Source organism: Eumetopias jubatus, unplaced genomic scaffold (assembly GCF_037043125.1).
Source record: "Eumetopias jubatus isolate StellerSeaLion01/CBP00866 unplaced genomic scaffold, mEumJub1_p1.0 scaffold_16, whole genome shotgun sequence".
Lineage (NCBI taxonomy): Eukaryota > Metazoa > Chordata > Mammalia > Carnivora > Otariidae > Eumetopias > Eumetopias jubatus.
The window spans coordinates 69,875,209-69,899,746 of record NW_028274822.1 but is presented as its reverse complement, the minus strand read 5'-3'; the positions used below and the strand labels follow the sequence as shown (position 1 = coordinate 69,899,746).

Below are 24,538 nucleotides of genomic sequence, written 5' to 3'. Positions count from 1 at the left end.
TTGTTGAGTAAGTGGGTGGTCAATTTAGAGACCATTCCTTTGGGTTAAAAAGGAAAAATAAGAAACAAGATGTGGCTTAAAATAATGAGATTTGCTGGGGGTAGGACACAGCAGTTCAAAAACTGACCTAAAAGCCCTTCCCTTTAAGAGTTCCAAAAATGTTTCAAACCTGGCAGATTCATTTGGATGTCTGTCTTCATTGAAAACCTTCTTATGGGGGCGTCTGGGTGGCTCAGTCGGTTAAGTGTCTGCCTTTGGCTCAGGTCATGATCCCAGGGTCCTGGGATTGAGCCCTACATCGGGCTCCCTGCTCAGCAGGGGAGTCTGCTTCTCCCTCTCTCTCTGTCCCTCCCCATTCCACTCGTGTTCTCTCTTGATCGCTCTGCTCTCTCTCTCAAATAAATATCTTTTTTTAAAAGATTTTATTTATTTATTTGACAGAGAGATAGCGAGAGCAGGAATACAAGCAGGGGGAGTGGGAGAGGGAGAAGCAGGCTTCCTGCCGAGCAGGGAGCCCGATGTGGGTGGGACTCAATCCCAGGACCCTGGGATCATGACCTGAGCCGAAGGCAGACGCTTAACGACTGAGCCACCCAGGCACCCAATAAATAATCTTTAAAAAGAAAAGAAAACCTTACTAATTCATTGCTTGCCCACTATCCATAACCCAATTTGAATAAGTTTCTCAGACTTTGTGCCTTGGGGTTTGTGAGGATAATAGTGCATTCTCTGGGTCACTACCACCTAAAAAACCAAAAAGGCCCCTCTTGAGAGTCCGAGAATTTTTAGATTCATGTGGTGATATGTCCTATCACTGTGGAACTGGAGGAGAGGAGCAGGTGGGTCAAGGTTTTAAAGCCTTCTTGTTTAACTCTCCTCTGGGGTATGAGGACAACTGCCTGTGTCCGGGCTGCCCCAGAATGCTGCTAAGCAATCTTGAAGTGTCCGGAGCTGAGCATTGTCTATTCATTACCCCTGTGCCTGTGAAACAGGGTTCAGTGACTGTCACTGTGCCTGTGGCAGTCTGGAGTTACCCAGAGAGAACAAAGCTGCATACACGGAGCATACAAGGGAGTCTTGTAACAACCTTGTCCTGCTTTCTAGGGCTGAGTCAGGTACCACAGCTTGATCTCAGCTGCCTTCTTTATTTCAAGAAGTTGGCATCTGAGCCACAGCAGGAGTGTTGTGTTTTGTCCCTTTTGGAGGGACATTGATTCACTCTGTGTTATTGCCTATGCTAATCTCTCAGCCTACACAGCCCTTCTCCATCCTTTCTCTGGCAAACCTTCCCCATCCTTCAAGGTTTAGCTCAAGTATTAGCTTCCCTTACAAAGACTTTCCTGACTTCCCTAAATGGAATGAGCAGGAATCAACGTGGTGGAGTGAGTGGAAAGAGCATGGACTTCAGGACGAGTTGGGCCTGAGTTGGAATGCTGAATCTGCTGCTTGGCCTGACGCCCCCTAGCCCCGGGTTTCAGTTCTCCCACCCCTTAAATGAATTTAATACCTGTTTCACAGGATTGTTTTGAGAATTACATGAGACTGGGTCTCTGAAAGCACCTAGCACAAGCCTTGGTATATAGGAGGTGTTCATTAAATGTTCTTTCCCTTCTATACCCATAACTTCTGGAAGAAGAATCCTTTTTCAGTGGATCTGCTCCTTGAAGAGCAGAGATGATGTTTTGTTTTTGTTTTTTAAGATTTTATTTGTTTTTTGACAGAGAGACAGCGAGAGAGGGAACCACAAGCAGGGAGAGTGGGAGAGGGAGAAGCAGGCTTCCCACTGAGCAGGGAGCCCCATGCGGGGCTCAATCCCAGGACCCTGGGATCATGACCTGAGCCAAAGGCAGACACTTAACGACTGAGCCACCCGGGTGCCCCAAGAGCAGTCTCCAACATAGAGCTTGGAGAGGTCCCATGGGCCCATGATGTTGGTTGAACGAATGAGCTCTTGCACTCAGTGATGGAATATCTATACAACGAGGACTTTTGAGGAATAGGAAAAGGCAGTAACACATTCAACCCAGAGAAGTTTTTCTGGCTGCTGGCTGGGAATAGTCACAGGAAAGGCTGACCCTGAAAAGAAAGAGACCTTGTTCATTTCATCTACTCAGAGCTATAATAAGCAAGGGCTGAAATTCTAGGGAAAGGCAGGTTTTGTTTCATTGGAAAAAGGAACAATCAGAACCATTTCTAAAAAATGGAATGAGACTCAACTTTTGAGGCCATGAATTCCCTGTCCCTGGGGAGATGAGCAAGCTGGATAAGTGCTTACCAGAGATCTTGTGGAGGAGGGAATTGTGCATTTATCAGAGCACTGGCCAGCCCTTTCATTATAGGTCCGTTAACTCAGTCTAATTCTGCACGATAGGAGCCCCGTCCCTGTACATCCTGCTACTTTGGGCCTCTAAACTCCCTGGTTTTGTGTGCAGGGGAAGATACCTGGAAGTGTCGGGGCTGTGGGGACCATGTCGCTCCAAGCCAGAGGCGGTACAGGACTGTCAACGAAGCCTGGCACAGCTCTTGCTTCCGGTAAGTGGGTCTGTCCTCCTGTCTTTGTCAGTATACTACAGGCCAGCCACTCCTTCATGTTCTGGAAAATACAAAAGTTTCTGACTTGACAGTTCCCATTTTGGTGTGGGTTGAGGGGAGGGGGAGGGATGTGCCAAGGAAGAGAACATGAGCCAATATCAGGTGTGAGAGTGAAAGAGCCACAAATGGGCCAGGTACAGCTAGAAGTAGGGTGAAGGGATGAGAGCAGCCCTTTCCGGGGTGTCTCAGCACCACCCTCGTTTTACAGATGAGGAAACTGAGACCCAGAAAGAATGACTTTCCTGCAGCTACACTACTGATTATGCAGGTGCCTTAAGGGTTGTTTTTAGTGCAGTTGGCAGAGCCAGCCCTTCACCACAGGATGCTTCCCTAGTTTCTTGCTTTTTGTTATCTAATTTTATTTTAGCTCATAGATTGTTTGAAGGCAGCTCAGTTTCTTAAAAATAACAACAGAGACTTTAAAGTTGGATTTGTTCCTGTTGTCTGAGACTCAGTTTCCTCATCAGGAAAACACAGATGTTAAAAATTTATCTCATAGGGGTGCCTGGGTGGCTCAGTCGTTAAGCGTCTGCCTTCGGCTCAGGTCATGATCCCAGGGTCCTGGGATCGAGTCCCACATCGGGCTCCCTGCTCGGCAGGAAGCCTGCTTCTCCCTCTCCCACTCCCCCTGCTTGTGTTCCTGCTCTCGCTATCTCTCTCTCTCTGTCAAATAAATAAATAAAATCTTAAAAAAAAAAAAAATTTATCTCATAGACTTGTTAAGATCGAGTGAAATCATATATGCCAAGGGCCCAGCTCATGATAGGCATCCACTGAAGGGTTATTTCTTTCCCCTGTGAGATTGGAATCTTCAAGAGTGGGAGCTTGTCTGCATTCTCCAGAACATAAAACAGTGCCTGGCCTACAGTCATTCCACATTGGAGGCTGGGTGGGCATGTGTGGCCCCGTGGTCTGAAGTGGTAGGGCTGGTGCTCACATCTTGAGAATGAGACAGACTGTAGACAGGCACCATGTGCTCTAGATTCCAGCTCCCACACACAGCTCGTGTTGCAAAGCATCCCCCGTGCTGATATCAAGTAATTTAATTGACCTTTAAGCACTTGCCTCCACCCAGGAACCATGTGGGGAGTTGTCCTGGAGAGCTCTGGCCTCTGGAAGAGCTGGAGAGGAACTAGCATTTTTCTGCCCTTTCAGCTCTCAGAGCTCTCCAGTCTTCTCTGTGGATCTAATTGCCTTAGTTCTTCCTTTTACCCTCAGAGAAGTTGATTCTTTTTTTTTTTTTTTAAAGATTTTATTTGTCAGAGAGAGAGCACGCACAAGCAGGGGGAGCACCAGGCAGAGGGAGAAGCGGGCTCCCAGCTGAGCAAGGAGCCCAATGCGGGACTCGATTCCAGGACCCTGGGATCATGACCTGAGCCTAAGGGAGAGGCTTAACCAACTGAGCACCCCAGGCGTCCCAAGGGAAGTTGATTCTTATTAAGGATTAGAGCAGAGTGTCAGAGCTATAAGGGACCTACAGACAAAGCCTTTGGCTAGCCCTTTCATTTAGAGGTGATGTGAATCCTAATGAGTTGCTAGACCAAGGCTCGCCTTGGCAACTAACCCATATGATCATATTTATTCCTGCTGTTTTCCTATTTGTGTTAATATTTTCTATCCAAAATAAGCAGGATAGGGTAGAACAAGCTAATTTTTAGAATTTCTGGATTCTCCTAACACTAAAGAAGTTCAGAACCAGAAGGGACCACCTATTGTGTGATATAACCCTTCATATCACGGTTGAGAGACCTGAAACCAAAAAGAGAAAAAGAGTTACAAAGACAGGTCATGGATGACCAGAGCTGACCTTAGAACTGAAGTCTTAGGTCATTTGTGGGTCCGATCAGATGTTAGCTTGTTAGGGAACATATTTGTGTGTGCGTGTGTGTGTGTCAGAGTGGGGGGGGTAGAGAGGAAAACATACGCATATATACATGCTCAGAAAGAAGTAAGGCACGTTATCATGGTGGGTGAGTGCAGACTCTGGAATGAGACTGTCTGGTTTCAAATCCTGGCTTTGCAATTTATTAACTGTTCTTGGGTGACTGCCCTGAGCTTTAGGCACCTCATCTGTAAAATGGGGATAAGTACTCATCCCACAGGTTGCTAGGGAGGATTAAATGTGATAACCTATATAAAGTGCTCAGTATAGCATCTGACACATAGACTACCCATAATATTCAGTAGCTGTCACTTTATATTATATTGTATGTCTCTGTACACCTACGTGCATGCATTTATTTCTCTTAATACACACCCATTGGTGTTCTAATGTGGAGCCTCAGAGATTAAGGTTAACTTTGAACTACCCTGGCACAGTTACACCAAAGATCACGCCTGTGGGGGAAGTAGAGCATCTGGGGTAAGTCTCCTATTTACGGCTTTGTCTCAAGGACATAGTCTCTCTGATCCAGCTCTATTGAAGGAGCACATTTCCTGACTCCTGAGCTTTCCCACAAAAGCTGGATGACATGAAGTCCTCAGATGGAGCCTAGTAATTTGCCCTGGGGAAACTGGCTGCTTTGGAGCCAGCTGACTTTTGCCCAGGTTGGAAGAAGATCTTCAGGGCTGGGAACAACTGTATCTGACCCCAGAAGTAACCTGGTTATAAGGAGTATGGGGCATCAGCCTGAATAGTCCTTTAAATTCTCTGATGAATTCAGTGTCTGGGCACAGGCCTGCTGAAAGCAGGACCCTTTCTCCATGCTACTCAAAGAAATTAATTCTTCATGACTCCCTTCCAGCCTTGCTCTTACTCAGTTGAGTTAGTTACAATAAAGGAAATGACTTTTCTTTTCCCCTTCCCCCACACCTTTGTTTTCCTAGTCACAGGGTGGAGCTGGATATTCAATGGAGAAATTGCTGGGGTTTGGCCCAAACTCTCCTCCCTTGGCCTTCTCCTTACATTACCCCATCCCCCCATCTGCGGCCACATCCGTAATCCTGCCTCTGATAGACTTCCGCCAGATTCTCAGGTGCCTGGGACAATAGGAAGTCACTGAAGGCTGGAACCTGGGACTGTACAGCAGAGGCCAACTGACAAACCTCCTGGAAGTAACTTAGTTTGGTGCAATTGGGTGCCTGGCCAGGATCCTTCTAATCCTGGACACTTGCTGTGTAGCCCTCCTGCTTCCTCTCCTCAGACTTCCCAACAGGCCTATTTGGTCTCTAGCAGTGCCACTGGTTCTAGAATTAGAGCCATTCTCTTTGAAGCTCTCTGGAACTGGCTTCCCTCTCCATGGAGGAGGCCAGGAAAGCAGCCAGACTGCATGTTGCTTGTAGCTGAGGTTAAAGTATGGAGCTGGCATGTTTTATGGTGACTTGACATGTTGGAAAACCAAAGAACCTTGACAAGTTTTCTGATGATTGTCCTTTCGCCCTCATTAGAAATGCTTAGCCAAGGAGGACAGGTTGTGGAAAGAGGGAAAACTGCCTCTATTAATTCGTCTTTTTCGCCCTTACCTGGGACTCTCTTGCTTGACCTGGTTCCTAAGGGATATTCAGAGGGGGAAAAAAATCATCATACTTAAGGCTCCTGGGAATTCTTCAGGGCCTCTTTTCCCAGGATCACGAACACAGACTCTTTGAGCTTTCCCTTTTGAGAAGTGATTTCTAATGCCTATGCTCTGGAAAAGGAATAATACAAATATAAAGCTGTTGTCACTTTATCAGGTAACAGAACATTTCTGCTAAATTTGTGCCTCCAGGTTAGGTGAGTGAAGAAATTGTACACATAGCAGCCAGAGACTGTGGTGTAATGGGCTGGATGACAACAGGATAGCTTCTGTGATGCTAAAAGCCATGCTCGTTTTCTCATCCACACCCGCACCTTAACAAGTGCAGTGCAACATAATTATAGTAAGAGCTACCGTTTATTGAGTGTTTACTATGTACCAGACACCATCCTAAGCATTTCATATTTGTATCATCTAACTTAATTCTTTCTTTTTAAAGACTGATTTATTTATTTCAGCGAGAGAAAGAGACAGCGGGGGCAGAAGGAGAGGGAGAGGGAGAAGCTCAGCGGGGAGCCTGATGTGGGGCTCCATCTCACAACCCATGAGATCATGACCTGAGCCAAAACCAAGAGTCACATACTTAACCGACTGAGCCACCCAGGAGCTCCATCTAACTTAATTCTTATAACAATATATAACAATATAATAATTATAGTACTGGTCATACCTATTTTACACATAAAGAAATGAAGTTTACTTGCTCACAGTCACAGAGCTAGTAAGTAGCATAGCTGAGATTTGAACCCAGGCATTCGTGACTCCTTGCTTACAAGAGTCTCTTTGCATTCCTCAACATGGTCATGTCATTTAACCTTCCTGAAGCTCAGTTTCCTCTTCTGTAGCTTCATAGTGAAAACACTCATCCTGCCTGCCACACACTGGTGGTGTCAGATAACACTGAAGGGTATTGGTTCAAAGGCTTTATGAACTCTCAAGTGTCAAATAAAAGTGCTGTTACATTTCTCCTGGGTCGCTGGCTCCTGGCATGGGAGTCTGTGGAGCAACCCTGCCCTCTGCTGTTATAACGTTGATGTTGCTGCTGCATTTATGGACCCAAGCCTTTGATTTTAGTTTGCTTATTTGTCTAGTTTATCTCTAAGGAAACAGCCAGCCAGCAACTCATTAAGGCTGGCAGTTAAACAGGGGGCTGGGGCATGCCTGACAGAGGACAAACACCTGGGACTTCCTCTGCCCGCACAAGGGAGTCCAGCATGAACACAGAGTGGGACTCCTAGTATATAGCAGCAGTATGAGACCTTCAACATGCCTTAATACTGCTCTGTTCCTTGGGAAGAGAGAACGAAGATCCCAGAGAAGTCCCACAGCTGCTGTTTAGTGCAGAGATGAAGAGGGGTAGGGTGGAGCCAGGGATAGACAACAGATATTTATTAAGCATTGTATTGGGAGTTTCGCTTAGATTATCTGATTCAACCCTTACAATAACCCTACAACCCTGTTTTACATGAAAACAGCAAGGTCCAGAAAAGTAGAACTTGCTCAGGGTCACATACATTTGAACTCAGGTCTCCCTGGCTCTGAAGAGGGTCCTCTTTCCACTGGTACTCCCCAGAAAGAATAATAGACTTGGAGTCAGAAGAGCTGGATTTGAGTCTTAGCTGAGCCAGGCTGGCTGTGTAACTGTGGGCAATTTCCTTTCTCATCGTGAGCTTCAGTTTCTCATCTATAAGATGTAGTAAAAGTAGGTGCACCTGGGTGGCTCAGTTGGTTAAGTGCCTTCGGCATAGGTCACACTCCCAGGGTCCTGGGATTGAGCCCCATGGTGGGCTCTCTGCTCGGCGGGGAGCCTGCTTCTCCCTCTCCCTCTGCTGCTCCCCCTGCTTGTGCTCTCTGTCTCTGTCAAATAAATAAATAAAATCTTTTTTTTTAAGTTAAAAAAAAAGATGTGGTAAAAGTAATCCACCTCACGAAGTAGTTGTGAGGATCAAAGAGATGATGGAGGGGCACCTGGGTGGCTCAGTTGTTAAGCGTCTGCCTTCAGCTCAGGTCATGGTCCCAGGGTTCTGGGATCGAGCCCCGCATCGGGCTCCCTGCTCAGCAGGGAGCCTGCTTCTCCCTCTCCCACTCCCCCTGCTTATGTTCCCTCTCCCGCTGTGTCTCTCTGTCAAATAAATAAATAAATCTCTCCCACTCCCCCTGCTTGTGTTCCCTCTCTCGCTGTGTCTCTCTGTCAAATAAATAAATAAATAAAATAAAAAAGGTGATGGATAAGAACACACTCTGAAAACTTGAGGATGGTATGATGTAAAGGGTTAGCAGCGAGCAGCACATGGCAACTTTGTGCTTCTTACATTAACAGTTCACATACAATTTTGAGCATCATTTGCTATATTAAAGGCACCAAATTAGATGCTGTTGGGGATACAGATTTAACCTAGTGGCCTGGTCTCCTAACTGGCTCCCTCAGACAGCTGAAAAACAGGTAATAATGTGGAGCATGTCTAATAATGGGCTCTAGTCTGGCTTCCATTCTCATTCCTCTGAAACAGTGTTCCCTTAGTAAGTTTCCCGGGGCCAGCTACACCGGTCCATCCACTGGCCATTCTTCAGGCTTCATCTTGTATGACTTCTCAAATTGCACTAGAGGTAGTAGAGACAAGTGAATGAGTTTGGAGTCCGCCTGCTTGGGTTTTCATCCCAGTTTGTCTTGAGTCAGCTGACCTTGAGTTTCTTTGCCACAGTTTCCTCATCTAGAAAAGGGGAAGTGAAATGCTTCCCACTTCAAAAGGTTGTGATGCTGATTAAATTTGATCATGTATTCAAAACCCTTCTCTCAGTACCTGGCCATAATTAGGATTTAATAGATGTTATCATTTATTATTAGTGTCCTTGTCACTCTTGAAACCCTTGACTTCCATGGCATTCCATACTGTCCTAGTTTCCACACACCCCCCCTTTTCTGGTCATTCTAGTTTGCTTATCCTCTATCCAGCTCTGGAATATTGCTGTTTCTCCAGGCACATTCTGTTTCTCCCTAAGCAATCTCACCCACACCTATGGCTTCTGTTGTCCTCCACACACTGATGACCCTGAAATTCATATCAACAAACCTTTCCACTGGGCTCTAATCCTGTCTATCTTGCTGTCAACTTCTCCTGTCCATTTCAGTGTCTTCCAGGCATCTCAGACCCAGCTGGACTTTGAATCTTCCTCCCAAAACCAGCTTCTCTTCAATATAACCTGTCCTGTTGAATGGCATGACCATCCACCCCACTGCCTAAGTCAGAACCTGGAAGTGCTTCTTGATACCTCTTCTCTCTTATCCCATATCCACACCTGTCAGTTTTATCTCCAGATTATATCTTGAATACATCCATGTCTTTCAATTTCTCCTACCACCACCCTGTTCAGGCTACCATTGTGTCTCACCTGGATAATTACAGTAGCCTTCTAACTGTGGATAGTTAGTCACACCACCCAATCCATTCTCCAAAAAGTGGCCAGAGTGAATGACCTTAAAAAAAAAAATCTGATCACATCGCACTGCTGTCTCTCCATCCTTATATATCTCCACGACTTTGTAGCACTCTTGGATAAAGACCAGTCCTTAATGTGGCCTGCAAAACCCCTTGTGGTCTGGCCTCTCCCCACAGCCTCCTGCTCTCTCTACTTCAGTCTCACTGCTCTGCTTCATGGGGTCCAAAACACACCCTGCTTCCTCTGACAGGCCCTTGTTCCTGCTGTTCTCTCTGCCTGGAATGCCCCCTCACTCCCTTTTGACCTAATTAACTCCTGCTCATCTTTCAAATCTTTACTTGGATGTCTCAGGGAAATAGTTAGAGAATAGGTCATGGCCCCTGTTTTATGCTTTCACAGACCTTCCCTTTGAAGCTTTTTTTTTGTGGTTTTAACTTTACATTTACTCATTTGATCATCTCCTTAGTGACATCCTGAGACCTCTAATATTCTGTAAGTATAACCTAGTCATAGACCATGGGACATTTTGCCCCCCCATTGTGTCACCACTGAGCACATCGTTGGTATGGGGGAGATGTTTGTTGAATGAATTGCCAGGGGGGCCAAGAGATATGATGTAAGCGAGGCTTTTACCTGCCCTTCCCCATATCCTTCCCTTAGCAGCCACTGTGGCTACAGTTACTATAAGTGGCAGAGAGGAGTAAGTTCCAGAGATTGAGTTGTTTTGGAAAATTGTCTGGAAGTGTCAAGGTGAGAAGTTAAAGCTTTGTCTTCTTCCTCCAAAGGAGACAGAAAGGATGACCCAGGGCTGTACTTCTCTGTAGGTACCAGCCAGACAGGAACAAACCCTGGAGAGAAAAGCAGTAGAGGGAAGAATGAGTCCAGCTACTCTAGACCAAACTAATTATGAATTGAAATCTGACAAATTTCAATTCTAATCATAAGTTTGTTTGTGTAGAGGGGGAGAGAGGAATAGAGGGAGAGAATCTTATGCAGGCACTATACCCAGCACGGAGCCTGACATGGGGCTTGATCCCACAACCCTGAGATTATGACCTGAGCCAAAATCAAGAGTCAGATGCTTAACTGACTGAGCCACCCAGGTGCCCCTATTTTTTAATTTATTAGAGAGAGAGCAAAGTGCACAGGGAGGAGGAGCAGAGGGACAGAGTCTTAAGCAGACTCCATGCTGAGTAGGGAGCCCAACATGGGGCTCGATCTCAGGATCCCAATACCATGACTTGAGCCAAAACCAAGAGTCGGACACTTAACTGACTGAGTCATCCAGGTGCTCCTATTTATTTGGTTTTTTATATATATATATTTTTTAAAGAATTATTTATTTATTTATTTATTTGAGAGAGAGCGCACATGAGAGGGGAGGGTCAGAGGGAGAAGCAGACTCCCTGCCGAGCAGGGAGCCCGATGCGGGACTCGATCCCAGGACTCCAGAATCATGACCTGAGCCGAAGGCAGTCGCTTAACCAACTGAGCCACCCAGGTGTCCCAAGAATATTTATTTGAGAGAGAGAACACGAGCAAGGGGGAGGAGCAGAGGGAGAGAGAGAAGCAGACTCCCCACTGAGCAGGGAGCCCAATGTGGGACTCATCCCAGGACCCCAAGATCATGACGTGAGCCAGAGGCAGACACCTAACTGACTAAGCCACCCAGACACCACTGTTTTTTAGATTTTAGAAATCTTTGAAGGATAGCATTAGCTAAAGATATACATTAAGTATAGTGTGGAAAAAATGGAATACTGACATAATATCTTTTACTTATGGGTGATTTTTGGCAGGGAGTGGGTGAATAGGTTGGTGATTCTCCAAGAAGTTGGAAATGAAGTTTGTCCTCTGGGGGTTAAACTACTCAGATCTACATGTAATAAGAGCAGTATCATGTGGTCATTAAGAGCACAGACTCTAGAACCAGATTGCTTGTGTTCAGATCCTGATTCTGTCATTTATTAGTTGTGCACGTTGGGCAAGTTACTTACCCTTTCTGTGCTTCATTTCTTCATCTATAAAATGGAGATACTAACCTTCTGCCTAGTTCCTAATGTTATCATGGAGGGGTAAATGAGGGAAGTCCTGTGTAGTACTGGGTAGGAACAGGGCCTCACATGGAGTGAGCACTCATGAGTGTTAGCCATTTGTTATTAGCTACTAGGGAGCCACATGTCTCTCAGAGCTGAATAATATGTGAATTGGTGATTGTCAAATATCTGAAGAAGTAATGCTCTTTTTTCAATTAAAAATTAGTTTAGAGCGCCTGAGTGGCTCAGTTGGTTAAGCCTCTGCCTTTGGCTCAGGCCATGGTCCCAGGGTCCTAGGATCGAGTTCAGCATTGGGCTCCCTACTGAGCAGGGAGCCTGCTTCTCCCTCTCCCTTTGTGCCTCCCACTGCTCATGCTCTCTCTCTCACGCTCTCTCTGTCTCAAATAAATAAATAAAAATCTTTAGAAAAGAATTCGTTTAAAAGCCAGTGGAGTAATGAGTGGGCAGTGAAACAGAAAGTAAAAATCAGTGAGGCAAAACTAGTCACGTACGTGTCCAGATAAAAATATTGAATCTGGATTTGGTCGCCAGAAGGGGGTTCTTTGGTGTAGACAGGGCTGGTTTGGCTGGCTCACTAGTGCCAGAATGAAATTTCTCTCCATGGCTGCTCATCTCCCTTTTAAGTCCATGCTCCCAGAACAACCTTGTGATGCCTAATTCAGCTTCTTGGACTTCTTGATAACTGGAAGGGTCTGGAGGTGATACCTGTATGGAGGATGTAGGTGTTCTAATTTCAAGTGTGAATTCATAAATGGACCATGGGATTGATAAATGGTTAGAGCCATCCTAGAATGTCTTCACCTCTCTGGGTACCATCAAGTCCTGTTTCTGGACCTCAGAGGCCAAAAACAAGGCCTGAATTAGGGTCATTCACCAAGGTAATGCTAGCCTTGGAGAGGTCTCTGGGTGGTCAGCCAGTCAACCTTTTTCTGACCACAACCCTTCCTTGTGTTTCTCTTTAGTATTGGCTTACTGGTGTGGATTTTTTTTTTTAACCTAAATCCTTCCTTTTACAGAGAAAGAAATTGAAGCCCAGAAAGGTTTAATGGCTTGCCTCAGATCACATAGCAAGTCTGTTTTTAGCCAGGTCAAATTATCAGGTCTTCTCTTTCAGGCCAGGGTTCTTTTCCTGGCATTACCTGGAGATTAAGGTATCCAAAGCATTTTTTTTTTTTCCAGTGCAGCCGGGATAAGATTGTCTATGTAAACACAGTTTTGGACACCAAATGTTGGACATTAAGTTGTATCACAGAGCAACAGTAGATGATTATCTATAAGGGGTCCACAACCTCATTCTTACTTAAGTGCTTATAGCCAATATGCAAATCTCAGCTGTTAAAATGACCAGCTCAGTAGCAATGTTGCCTGAGGATGAAGCCATAGTTTGCTGTTAGTGAAACTAGTTGGCCAGCAAACTTCATGTGGACATATCTGCAGCCAGTGTAGACTTGAGACATAAATGCCCATTCAAGGAGACAAATTGACAACTAAAGACCAGCACTATCTTTGGTGTTTTAGGCTTTATGTTCCATTCATTAGGAACCTCTGCTTGCTTAAACACCTCTGATAACTCTTCACTGCCCATGGGTGACTCTTTTACCTGACAGACCTGCCTCTTGGTAATCTGCCCTTGCCCTCTCCCACCATCCCAGCCTCCTCTCTGATTACCTTTCACATGCGCCCTGCTCTGCAGCTTACAGACCATAGTCTGTTATGCCTCATTGCATTTGCACATGTTGTTCCTTCAGGCTGGAATGCCTCTTGTCTGCCTGGTAATCGGCCTTTAGATTCAACTGATACATCTTGTCCTCTGTGGAAGAGCCTCACCAAACCCACCCTGAACCTTCCCCACCAAACAGGAGACTTTCTTCCTCTTTGTTATTCTCATACCTGAGTTAGAGTTCTATTGGTATTTATTTACACATCTAACATCGCTCTTAGAGTATGAAATTCTCCAAGTCTGGAGCCATATCTAGTTCGTCTCTGTATCCCAGAGCTTAGCAGAGTGCCCAGAGCGCAGAGGGTGTTTGCTAGGCAAATGATGTTTTGTCAAATGACAGCCTTTCTCTTTGGACATGTGGATGAAGCCCTTTCACTCTGCACCATCACCATCTCTTTGCTCTGCAGTTTTCTCCTAAGCAAGAGCTTTCCTTCTGAAGTGGGAGCATGGAGTAAGACCTGTGTCTATAAATGTCATTACAAAGCCTAAAACCATCAAAGCCCAAGGGATGGCATGCCTTTTGCACTGTGGCAGCTAATTTGCCTTGTATTTTTCCCCCAAGGGCTAGAATCCCCCTTCCCTTGGGCAGTACTGGAGGGGTGCTAACAAATTCTCTTTCTCCACATCCATCACTATTACCAGGAAAAACCTCCCAAGTACCTCAAACCAGATTTGAGGATAGTTTTCTTCTCTCTGTCAGTCATCTTCTGGTCATACCTTTCTGAGGTTGCTCTGTAGTGATCCTGCTTAGATCAGAGGGTGCTCTACTGAACTCCCATCAATAGCACTGACTCTTACAGTGGCATCAGCTGTTTCTGAAATTGGCTGATGTCAGCCCTTGTGTTTTGTTTCAGTTCCAAAGGTGGCCTTTTCATGAGATGACGCCATATGCTGGAGTCCTCTTTTCCCACCATACCCTGAGTACCACTATAATGTTACTGAAAAAAAAAAGAGAGGCAGCTACTGTGGGGTTACAAATGAGTAAGAACAATACCAGGAAGGTGAAAGTCCCCAGTGAGCCAAAGCTTTACAAAATGTCAGCCACCAAACATTTATTTTTTAAGCTCAATCCAGAAGAAGAAGGTGAACAACCTATCTTTGAATCATTTCCTCATTTGTAGCCAGGGGGTAATAATGACCTATCCTGCTTGCCTCTCAAGGTTAGTGTGAGAGAAGAATGAAATCAAGTGGAAGAGCCCATAGAAAAGAGTAAAGTAGTGGATTCAGTCTTCAGTATGCATCAGAAACACTGGGGCTTGTTTAAAATGCAGATTCTTGGGCTCAGTCTAAGCAATTCTTACTATATAGGCTTCTGGTAAGGCCCTGGAGTCTTCATTTTCAACAAGCTGCCCCCGGGAGTCTGATGCTGCTGTTCTCTCAACCACATTTCAGAAATACCAACCACTGCAAATCAAATAGCAAGTGTAAAATAGTTATTTGAGGCACTTTATTGTCTTGGACCTGGAATCCAAAGACTTGGGCTAAATCCCAGCTCTGCCAATTCCTAGACCCGTGACCTCAATTCACAGCCTTCTCTGTGAACCTTAGTTCCTCATATGTAAAAAGGAGATGGCAGCCTCACAAAGTTTTGAGAATTAAATGAAAGCATATGTGAGCAAGCCTACCTCAGTGCCTAACTCATGGAACTTAGTCAGTGTTTTGCAGAGTGGGAACTAAGTGTCCACGACTTCTGGAATGTGGTGTCATGTTAACAAACACCCAGCAAAAGATAATCCTTGGCATCCGTCTTAAGTGTCATGGAAATCTGGATAGAACCTTAGAGATTTAGTCCAATCCTTTGATTTACAGCTCATGAACTTGAAACTAAGAAGGGAGGATGGGAAGCCCAAGATGCATCAGGGTACCCAATCACATGAAATGTGTTTAGTTTTTAGACAGAAGATTATTTCCCAGTATACTGAAAAAGAAAAAAAAATCTTTGTGGCATAGTAACAGAACGACTATTAGAAACTTTTGAGAGACCTTGTAGAAGGGGAGCAGTACCCAAGTATAATGATTATTTGATCCACACCTGCCATGTACCAGGGATCTATTAGCAAAATAAAGGTAGAAATGGCTAACTGACCCAGTTTTCAAAAAGGAGGAGAAAGAGCTCCTGGAAAAAGTGAACTCGTAATCCCTTTGACTAGACTCCTTCATCAAATTCTAATGGAATTCTGTGGAATTTTGCAGATGATAGGACAATGAGCACTTAGAAAAGAGCCCATCACTAGGATTCAGCAGTAGTGAATTAGTCATGACTTCATGTTTTCACTGGGTTGCAAGTCATGAGACCCTCTCTTGATTTCCACAAGGCATTTGGTAAGCTTTTTCATGATATCCTGACAGTAAGAATGTGGGCAGGAAACCTAGAAAAATCAGATGCAGGAATTCAACACACCCAGGAGGTTGGGGCCCTATACTGGAGAGTTGGGATTCCTAAACACCTTGCTAGGGCTCACGCTGAAGAAAGGCCTGGGATTTGATGTCAGCAGGGCGGCTTTTAATCTCAGTCTTGCACTTCCCAGCAGTAACCTTGGATGAATCACCTAACATCTCTGGGCTTCCCTTGCCGGGTCTGTGCTGTGGGTATTCCTCATGAGGTTGTTACAGGGACTAAACTAGATGATGAGTATAAAAGCCCTCTGTAAACTAAAAATGCATTATAAACATTAGTTACCATCATCATTCTAGTACTGTAGTTGCTCATAAGGAGGTTCCTGAGTCATATGCTTATGTAGTGGGCATCTTTGGATGCAGGGTGAGACTGGTATGGGCCTCATGTAGTTTGATCTGGCACTAGACAGATACAGGCTCAGAGCCATTCCTGTGTGTGGTGCTTAGGGACACATCAAGGGAACTCTTCCCAGAGGAGATTGAGTGCTCTCTTGGAACTGGACCTGGAAAAAAGAGGAGACAGCCACCAGCCTGAAGATGGAGGAAGCTACAGGAGGAGCTAAGACAGCAAAGGCTTGGGAAAGCATACATGGCTGGATCAGGAAGTGGAATGGGGCAGGAGGTGGCCAGAGCCATGACCCTGGTGGGGAAGCTGAAGAAAGAGCCCCAGGAGGGGTGCCTGGGTGGCTCAGTCAGTTAAGCATCTGACTCTTGATTTCAGCTCAGGTCATGATCTCCGGGTTGTGAGATCGAGCCCCACGTAGGGCTTGGCGCTCAGCTGGGAGTCCGCTTGAGATTCTCTCCCATCTCCCTCTGCCCCACCCCTTCTCTCTTAATAAATTAATTAAATAAATCTTTAAAAAAAAGCAGGATTATAAATGCAATACCAGTGCCATAGGTCACTGCAAAGAGTACGCCTGCCCTTGCCAGGTGCCCCGAGCCCACTCCTTAATAGACACATGACTGTTCCTAATCTTTTAGTATTAAACAGTGCTGGATATGTGTTCTAGCTCATTTGTACTAATATTTCTCTAGGCAAAATTTCTTTTTTTTTTAAGATTTTATTTATTTATTTGAGAGAGAGAGCACACAAAAGCAGGGGGAGGAGCAGGCAGAGGGAGAAGCAGGCTCCCCACTGAGCAGGGACCCTGACCAAGAGGCTCAGTCCCAGGATCCCAGGATCATGACCTGAGCCGAAGGCAGATGCTTAACTGACTGAGCCACCCAGGCCCTGCCTCTGGGCAAAATTTCTAACAATGGAATTTCCAGGACTCCTGTTTTAGGATGATGATTGCTATAGTCATGTTGAAAGAGAGGAGGAGCAGAGGCTGGAGAAATGGTCAGTAGATGGGGGTAGCAGTGCTCACCTTTCAAGGTTCAGAAGCTATGGAGTCCCCAGGAGCTCCCTTCCTTGGTTGGAGTCATCCCGGCCAATAGAGGGCCCCACAAGAACACAGTTCCTTGGGCTTCAGATCATCTGAGCAGAGCTGCCTTCTGAGGAGAGGTCTGAGTGTTTCATTCATTTACCACTTCTCACCAGAGTGTTCACTTGGGTCTGCCAGCCTTGAAGGCTGCTGCCTTCAGCCTCTCGCATCTCATCTGGTTCAGAAGAATCAGTTTGCTTGGCTCCTCTTTAGGTTTCCAACTTGTGAAATGTGCAGATTAGTACCTCTCCTGCCACCTTATCCTGTCCATAACTGCCAGTCCAAGGATCCTTGCAGTTGCCTCTGGCAGCCATAACTGCTGAATCCTCTGCCAGTTGCTCTAGGGACCTAGAAGAGCAGCTTTCCACCCAGGGCCAGTATCCAAAGGCAGGAGGGGGAAGTATAGTCTCCAATGTGACCTTTCACCTCCCAGTTCTGGGTGGTTTAGGCCCTTTGAAGTTGGTCTTGAGGAACCACACACTTGGGTCTGAGCAGCCAACAGCTTATCACATCTGGTGATCAGTCCTTCAGTGATTCCTCCCAAAGTCTGGATTTATGGAGGTCAGATGGATTCCACCTAGGAGGGGCTTCCACTCATGACATGGGGAGACGGCTGCCCCTCTTTGAGGGAGAAGCAGTTTTCATGGCATTGAGAAGCCCTCACACTAGTTCCCCACACACCCACCCACCCACCCACTGAGTCCTTTGTAAGCAGAGTGGGGGGAATCGAGAAAGCCTGCAGCCTCCTGCTCACATTCCTAGACACCGACTCACTGCACCCGCCGCCGCTGGAACAGCAGAGCTGTATGAAATGTCAAGAGGAGTTATGCTCATGGGCTCCCTGGCCCCAGTCTCTTTGTGGCTTGCATTTTCTTCCATCTGCACTCTGTTCATCAGATGGAAATCAGAGGGTGCAATTAGAAGATAATTTGCTAGTTCCAGACTTAATTGGGGGCCCCCTTCTTGCCTGATCGAATTACAAGGGAACATAATAGATTTTTGGTGAGAAATAGTTGGCTCTATTGCTGGGAGAAAGAGAGCTCCCACCTTTCCAGCTGGATGAGCGTTTTAGTATCCTGTGTGTTGTTTCTCCTTTCCACACTGCCCGATCTCCTCTGTTGCTCCTGTGTGGCCCCCAGGTTGGGATCCCAATCACCTCAGAGCTGGCTCAAGAGGTTTAAACTCAATTTGAGACCCAAGGAAAACAGGGAGCCCTCTGCAACCTCATAGGGTTGACAAATGTTGAAGCTGGAAGCTATTTAGAGACCTAACCAAGGCCCAGACAGAGGCAGTGACTTGCTGAAGGCCACATAGCTAGCCCATAGTGGTAGTAACAATAGTTTTAATGATATTAGCAGCTAACATTTATCAACCCTTAATGTGTTCCAGACTCTGTGCCAAGGGCTTACACGCAGTGCATTGTCGCATTCAAACCCAGACAGTCTGGCTCCGGGCCCAGACTGAGCTCCAACATAGCGATGGTGGACCTCAGTATAGAAAGCCTGGGTTCGAATCCTGGCTTCTCCTCTCACTTATACAACTGGGTAACCTCATACAAGCAATTTAGACTCTGTACTTCAGTTCTTCCCTCTGTAAAAAGGGAGAAAGCATAGCACTACTGACTACTGTGGGTTAAAATTCATTCATATGAGTGAATGCTATGAGCAGTGCTTGGTGTAGAATGAGCGCCCATCCAGTGCTTATTCCCTGCTGGCTGCCTCTGGGGCTGGAGTGTGGTGTCTGTGTGCCAGTAGATAGATGTGGCTGAGTTCTGCACATATGCCAAAAGTTAGTCTTCACTGTTAGGGGCAGTAAACAGAGTGGTTGAGGGCCTTGGCTGCACAGTAGAGGTTGGCAAAATATAGCCCATTGCCTGTTTTTGTATGGCCTATGATTTTTACATTTTTTAATGATTGGGCATGGGGAAGCAAAAGAATGTTTCATGGCACATGAAAATTACATGAAATTCGGGGCGCCTGGGTGGCTCAGTTGGTTAAGCAGCTGCCTTCGGCTCGGGTCATGATCCCAGAGTCCTGGGATCGAGCCCTGCATTGGGCTCCTCGCTCGGTGGAGAGCCTGCTTCTCCCTCTCCCTCTGCCTGCCTCTCTGCCTGCTTGTGCTCTCTATCTCTCTGTCAAATAAATAAATAAAATAAAAAATCTTTAAAGAAAAAAAGAAAATTACATGAAATTCCATTTTCACTATCTATAAGTAAAGGCTTATGGGAAAACAGCCATGTCCATTTGTTTATATTTTATATATGGCCACTTTCACACTGCAGTGACAGATTCTGTATTTGCATAGGCCTGCAAAGCCTAAAATATTTGTTCCCTGGCCCTTTAGGGAAAAAGTGTCATGACCCCTGATCTACAATCACACTGACTGGGTTTGAAACCCAGCTGCACCACTTACTAGCTGTTTGTCTTCAGGTTATTGACATAACCCTTCTGAACCTCAGTTCCCTCATCTGTTAAATGGGGATGATAACATCTACCCCCATATATTAGCAGTTTAAGTATGATAGATAACAAATGGAGAGCACTTACCACAGAGCGGGGAACATACTAAGTGTTTAATAAATGGTATCTTATAACAGGTGCATATACAGTCTCTCTTATCACATTCATTGTTACCCATGTTTCCAATCAATAGAGAAATGGGAAAATGTTCCCTTGTAACCCAGCCACCACCTTTGCCATAGACTTTCCTGTCATGGTGACAGGGTGATTTCAGTGGAGAGGAATGTATGCCTGGTGGGAGAGAGCTGCTGTTACTCCCTCAAGTCCAACAGTGAGGCCTGGACATGTCCCACTCCAGCAACCTTGCTTTTTCTCTCACAGTCCTGCAGGCAGAGGGATAAGGGGCTTTCCCAGTGGTGGGCTCTGGTTTTGTCATCCCATCTCAGCTGGTACTCTTCAGCCAGGCCGCCACTCCAGATACTTAGGCCCAACATCCCCGTAGGCACTCCCAGCCTTGTCCTCCATCGTGCCCCATTTTTCAGTTTGAGAAGCCTGGTTGCCATGGACACAGCGGAAGAAGCACCACTGCCCGCTGAGGCCAATGGATGGCGTTCTGGCAATGAAAGGAAAAATGAGAGGTAACAGGTGACCTGGGCTCCAGTTCCTGTGTTGTCTCCAACTTGCAGAAAGGCTTTGAGGGAGATATTTCCCCTTAAAGAGTCAGAATGAGCTCTGGGCTGAGAGCTCTTGCTGTGGAGTTCTCACACGGGCCTACATTTAAATCCCAGCCCTGGGGCACCTAGGTGGCTGGTCGGTTGGGCATCTGTCTTTGGCTCAGGTCATGATCCTGGGGTCCCAGGATCGAGCCCCACGTCAGGCTCCCTGCTTAGAGGGGAGCCTGCTTCTCCATCTCCCTCTGTCCCCCAACTCGTGCTCTCTCACTCTCTATCTCAAATTAAAAAAAAAAAAAAAATCTTTAAATCCCAGCCCTGCCCCTGAACAATATTTTGGCCTTGGGTTAGTTAGCTAATCTCTCTGAACCTCGCTTTCCTTGTTAATAGAGCTAATTCCCATCTTGGAGAAATAAGAGAGTGCTGTACAGGGCTTGGAGAAATAAGAGAGTGCTGTACAGGGCTTGCTACGTGGAGAAACATTGGGTGTCAGTTGACACTCTAGGTGTCTTTTCCTCATGCTCAGTACAGCTCTGCCCAGAAGTGGAGTGGCAACCCCCATTGGCTAGCTCTGGGGGCTGTCCCTAGGCCAGGCAGAGGAAAGGGATTAATGGGGACCCTAGCGCCAGGACCCAGTAGATACCAGTCGGAGTAGAGAACCTAGAGGGCAGCTCTCTGGACCTGGGTCTCTAGTGTCTAGACCTGCCTCCCCTGCCCAAGAGACCTCCCCCTCTTTGGGGGGGCGTGGCTTGGCCTGGAATTGCTATCCTGTGCTTTCCTTCACCTCCGAGCAGAGTTAACTATCCTTTGGGCAGCTCCTCAGGCTGGGGACACTTGGAGGCAGATGGGCTCGCCCTCTCTCTCTGCCCTGCCTTTCCCGAGCTCAGGGATGGACGCTCAGCCAGTCCTGGTTATTGTCTGTGGCGCTAGCCTGCAGCCTCCCTCCAGCCCAGCTCCACCCCTTGCCTGCAAGGTCTATTTCCTAATAGCTGCTCCAACCACACACCTCGGTTCCGCGAAGAGCCCCTCCTCTTCCTCCCTCCCTCCCTCCCTCATCAGGGGAGGGACTGAAGAAGAAGGCTAACTTGACAGCAGCGCTTCTTTCTTAGCTAGTCACCGGCCCCGGCCCAAGAATCCCTGTGTGTGTGTGTGGCCTCTGCAGAGAGGTGTTTCTCCCGGAATCCCGAGGGTCCATCGGAGCTTCCGAGAACTGGGGAGAAGCCATCCCAGCCATGACCCCCTGCGGGAATCTGCCGGGGGGCAAGTGGCCTGGAGTCCTCACGCCCCTCCGGCTTCTCCGGAGGGAGAGGTGAACCCTGGGCAGCCCGCCCACAGCCAGAGGTGCCGGGAGCCCTGGGCCTGTCATGGTGGCCGTTCGCAGCCAGCCTGAGGCACTCCCAGACAGGTTTGCAGCTGAGCTTGTTTATCTGGTGTGGGAAGAAGATGGGGAGTTACTTGTCCGTCCCGGCTTACTTCACCTCCAGAGACCCCTTTCGGTGAGTTGGGCTCTGAGTCCCCCTCTCCATCTTCTCTTCTGGCCCCTGGACCTGAGGGGAGGGCAGAGGCCTCCCTGAACCTGCTTCTCAGATTTCACTTGTCCCTTGACCATCGGTACTGTCAGGAAGAAGCTAGCAGAAGCTCTTCCCAAGCAGAATAGGCCTGGTGAAGGCTTCCACCATGTTCTAGGAATGGTGAGGTGAGAGATATGCCCAGACGGAAGCTCCTGGGGAACTCCAGCTCGCCTTCCCAGGCACACCTGGAAGAGCCTCCAAAAGATGCCGGTGACCCTGCCTGTTCTTGGTGTTACTGCTTCCGGGGGAAGAGCACAAATAGGGTGCTTTCTTCCAGCTTTCACATGTCTTACCTGCAGGCCGTGCTGTCTGCCAGGAATTTGCCCCAACAAGCAGGATGGGCAGGTTTTGTCAAACAGCATAGAAGAAGCTGGCAAGGCCTGGGTGTGGGCAGCCTGGTACACAGTAGGTGCTCTATAAACATTTTTTCTATTAATGGCAAACACATTTGCCTCTGGCTCTAAGGGCTTTTGAGCTCCCAGGTGAGTACAGTTGCTAGGGAAAGACCTGGGCAGCTCCTTCCGAGACTGGGGCAATTGGCTTTGGAGTGTCCTGAGCTTCCGCCCACTCCCCCCCACCTCCCCACTCCCACCCTACGCAGACCAGATCCCCAGGCCTGAGATCTCTGCGGGCCTTTTACTGCAGGGCTTCTCGGAGGGAGATGTGGAAACTTTCTACTTCTGACCTGCCTTTCTTTGCTCTCTGCCCCACCCTACCTCCAACAGAAACTCCCCAGGGGGTTTCTGGCCCTCAGGGTCCCTCCTGAATGGAGCCATTCCTGGCCAGGGTGGGGCTTGTTTTCATTCTTTGGGAGCAGCCTGTTGTTCCAAGGGCTGCCTCCCCCTCACCAGTGGTCCTAGTCGACCTCTCCCTTTTGGCTTCCCCAACCCAGCTCCATGCCCAGACCTCGCTGCCAGGATACTAGTCAGGTGGCCATGCCCTGAGCAGAAAAGCAGAACACCATGTGGTTTCCCGGAATTACTGGACCCTGGTAGAGTGGTGGGAAGCCTTTGGATTTGGGGGAGGGGGGAGGGAATTGGTTCTCAGTGCTAACTCTTCCAGGCATCCTGCTAGGCACTTTATCCTTTGATTCTCTCAAAGCCTGATGGCATTATGTATCCCCATTTTACGGAAGAGGCAACCACTTTCAACAGAATTAACATGTGGGGTCTCTCTGGTCAGCCTTTCCCATCTTCCTGGGTTTGTTTTATCCTTCAGGAGGCTGCAACTTAATCTCCTCACACAGCCCCCCAAGGGTAAGTCTCAGGTTTGCTTTTCTTTCCCAGCAGAGGGTCCAAAAAGGGCCCCCATAGTTTGCCTGGCACATTGAAGGGATGGCAAAAATTATTTTCTGAAGAGCCAATGGGAATTGATCTTGAGTTTAGGAGTAGGTTTTACCATGTGGAATCAAGATGCCAAGTGTTTGAAGTAGCCACTAGTTTAGACCAGGGCCTCATTAATCCCTCTTACTCTTAATCCTGGAAAGGGAGCATGGGGGAGGGGTTGTTCCCTTGGGAGCGAGGAATGCCGTGCCCCTTTTAATCTCTGAGGACAACTCAGGAGCTGGAGCAGATAATGAACTCTCAACCTGGACCTTTTGAGGTTCATGCCACCAGTGCCGCCCAAGTCTGCCTGTTCCTTGTCTTGCTGTCTCAGTGCCTCTGGGGAACTGACTACCTTCTCTCTGCCCCAGTTCTGGTTTGCCCAGCTGGAGTCAGGGGGTTACTGACTCACTTTAGCCCCTCCCACCTCCCCCAAATGAGAAGCCACATTCCTGGAGCCATTTCTGAAGAGATAGTCAGCATGCAGGGCTCTGTGCCCCACAGGAGGGACCACCCAGACCTTCTGCTCTCCCAAGTATCAGTCTGGTCAATCACCACTGTCACTGGTCAGAAAACTGCTCCCACCCTCAGCCCCCTGCCTTATTACAGGGCATCTTGACCAGATGCCAGTCCCCTCCTTAGGCCTCAGTTTGCTCTGCTGCAGAGCATAGGGGTTGGACTTTCTGGGCTCCTGAACACAACCCTTGCCAGATTCTGTGAAACAAATTAAGTCCTTGACCCCAAGTGTCTGTGGGAGTACAAAGTCCACAGGAGTTCTAGGGCTGTGGTTGCAGGAAAGTGACGCAACCAAATTCCACGGGGACATGATCAGGCGTGACAATGCACAAGGGAGGGACGAGGGAGCAGGGAATGAAGAATGTAATTTCTGTACCCTGTACACCCCTGCCTGACAGACTGCACTCAGAGTGAGCGGTCTTCTCCGCCAATGCCACTAGTGAAAGGGGGGAGATAAAATTATAGGTGTGTTCCCAAGTAAGAAAACGCCTCCAATTGGAATTTACAGAAGAGGTCAATTAAGGAGTGACTTTTGTCTGACATCTTTAAAGGATTTTTTTTTTATAGAATTTCCCTTAATGTCCAACATTGATTTAATGGGTTTGATTTACACATTGTCTCTTGAAGGAAACAAGTGTATCTTTGTATTCTAAAGCAACCCATATTTAAAGGGAAAAATTATTCTTAACTCTGCCCAGCTTAGCAGTAACATTGGCAGCTGCCTTAGGTCCTCTAGGACTCTCTTTATCTGAAAAGTGAAGGACTCAGATCAGGTGAGTGATAGAACTCCCCAAATCATGTGGCTCCTCAAACACACAAGCTCTTTTCCATTTTTTCCTAATCATGAAGGCTTTAC

At 47.1% G+C, this 24,538-nt stretch overlaps 1 protein-coding gene across 3 annotated transcripts in view; it reads left to right on the top strand.

Moving 5' to 3' along the window:
- Nucleotides 1–24,538, top strand: part of LIMK2 (LIM domain kinase 2) — a 56,283-nt gene that overhangs the window by 9,109 nt on the left and 22,636 nt on the right. Inside the window, exon 2 of one of the 3 annotated variants that reach the window (XM_028124653.2) lies at nt 2,433–2,532. In XM_028124653.2, coding sequence (XP_027980454.1) covers nt 2,433–2,532 — 100 coding nt within the window. Of the gene's footprint in view, nt 1–2,432; nt 2,533–21,336; nt 21,770–24,538 lie in introns of those variants that run through there. The other 2 variants (XM_028124655.2, XM_028124654.2) reach the window with 2 other exon arrangements.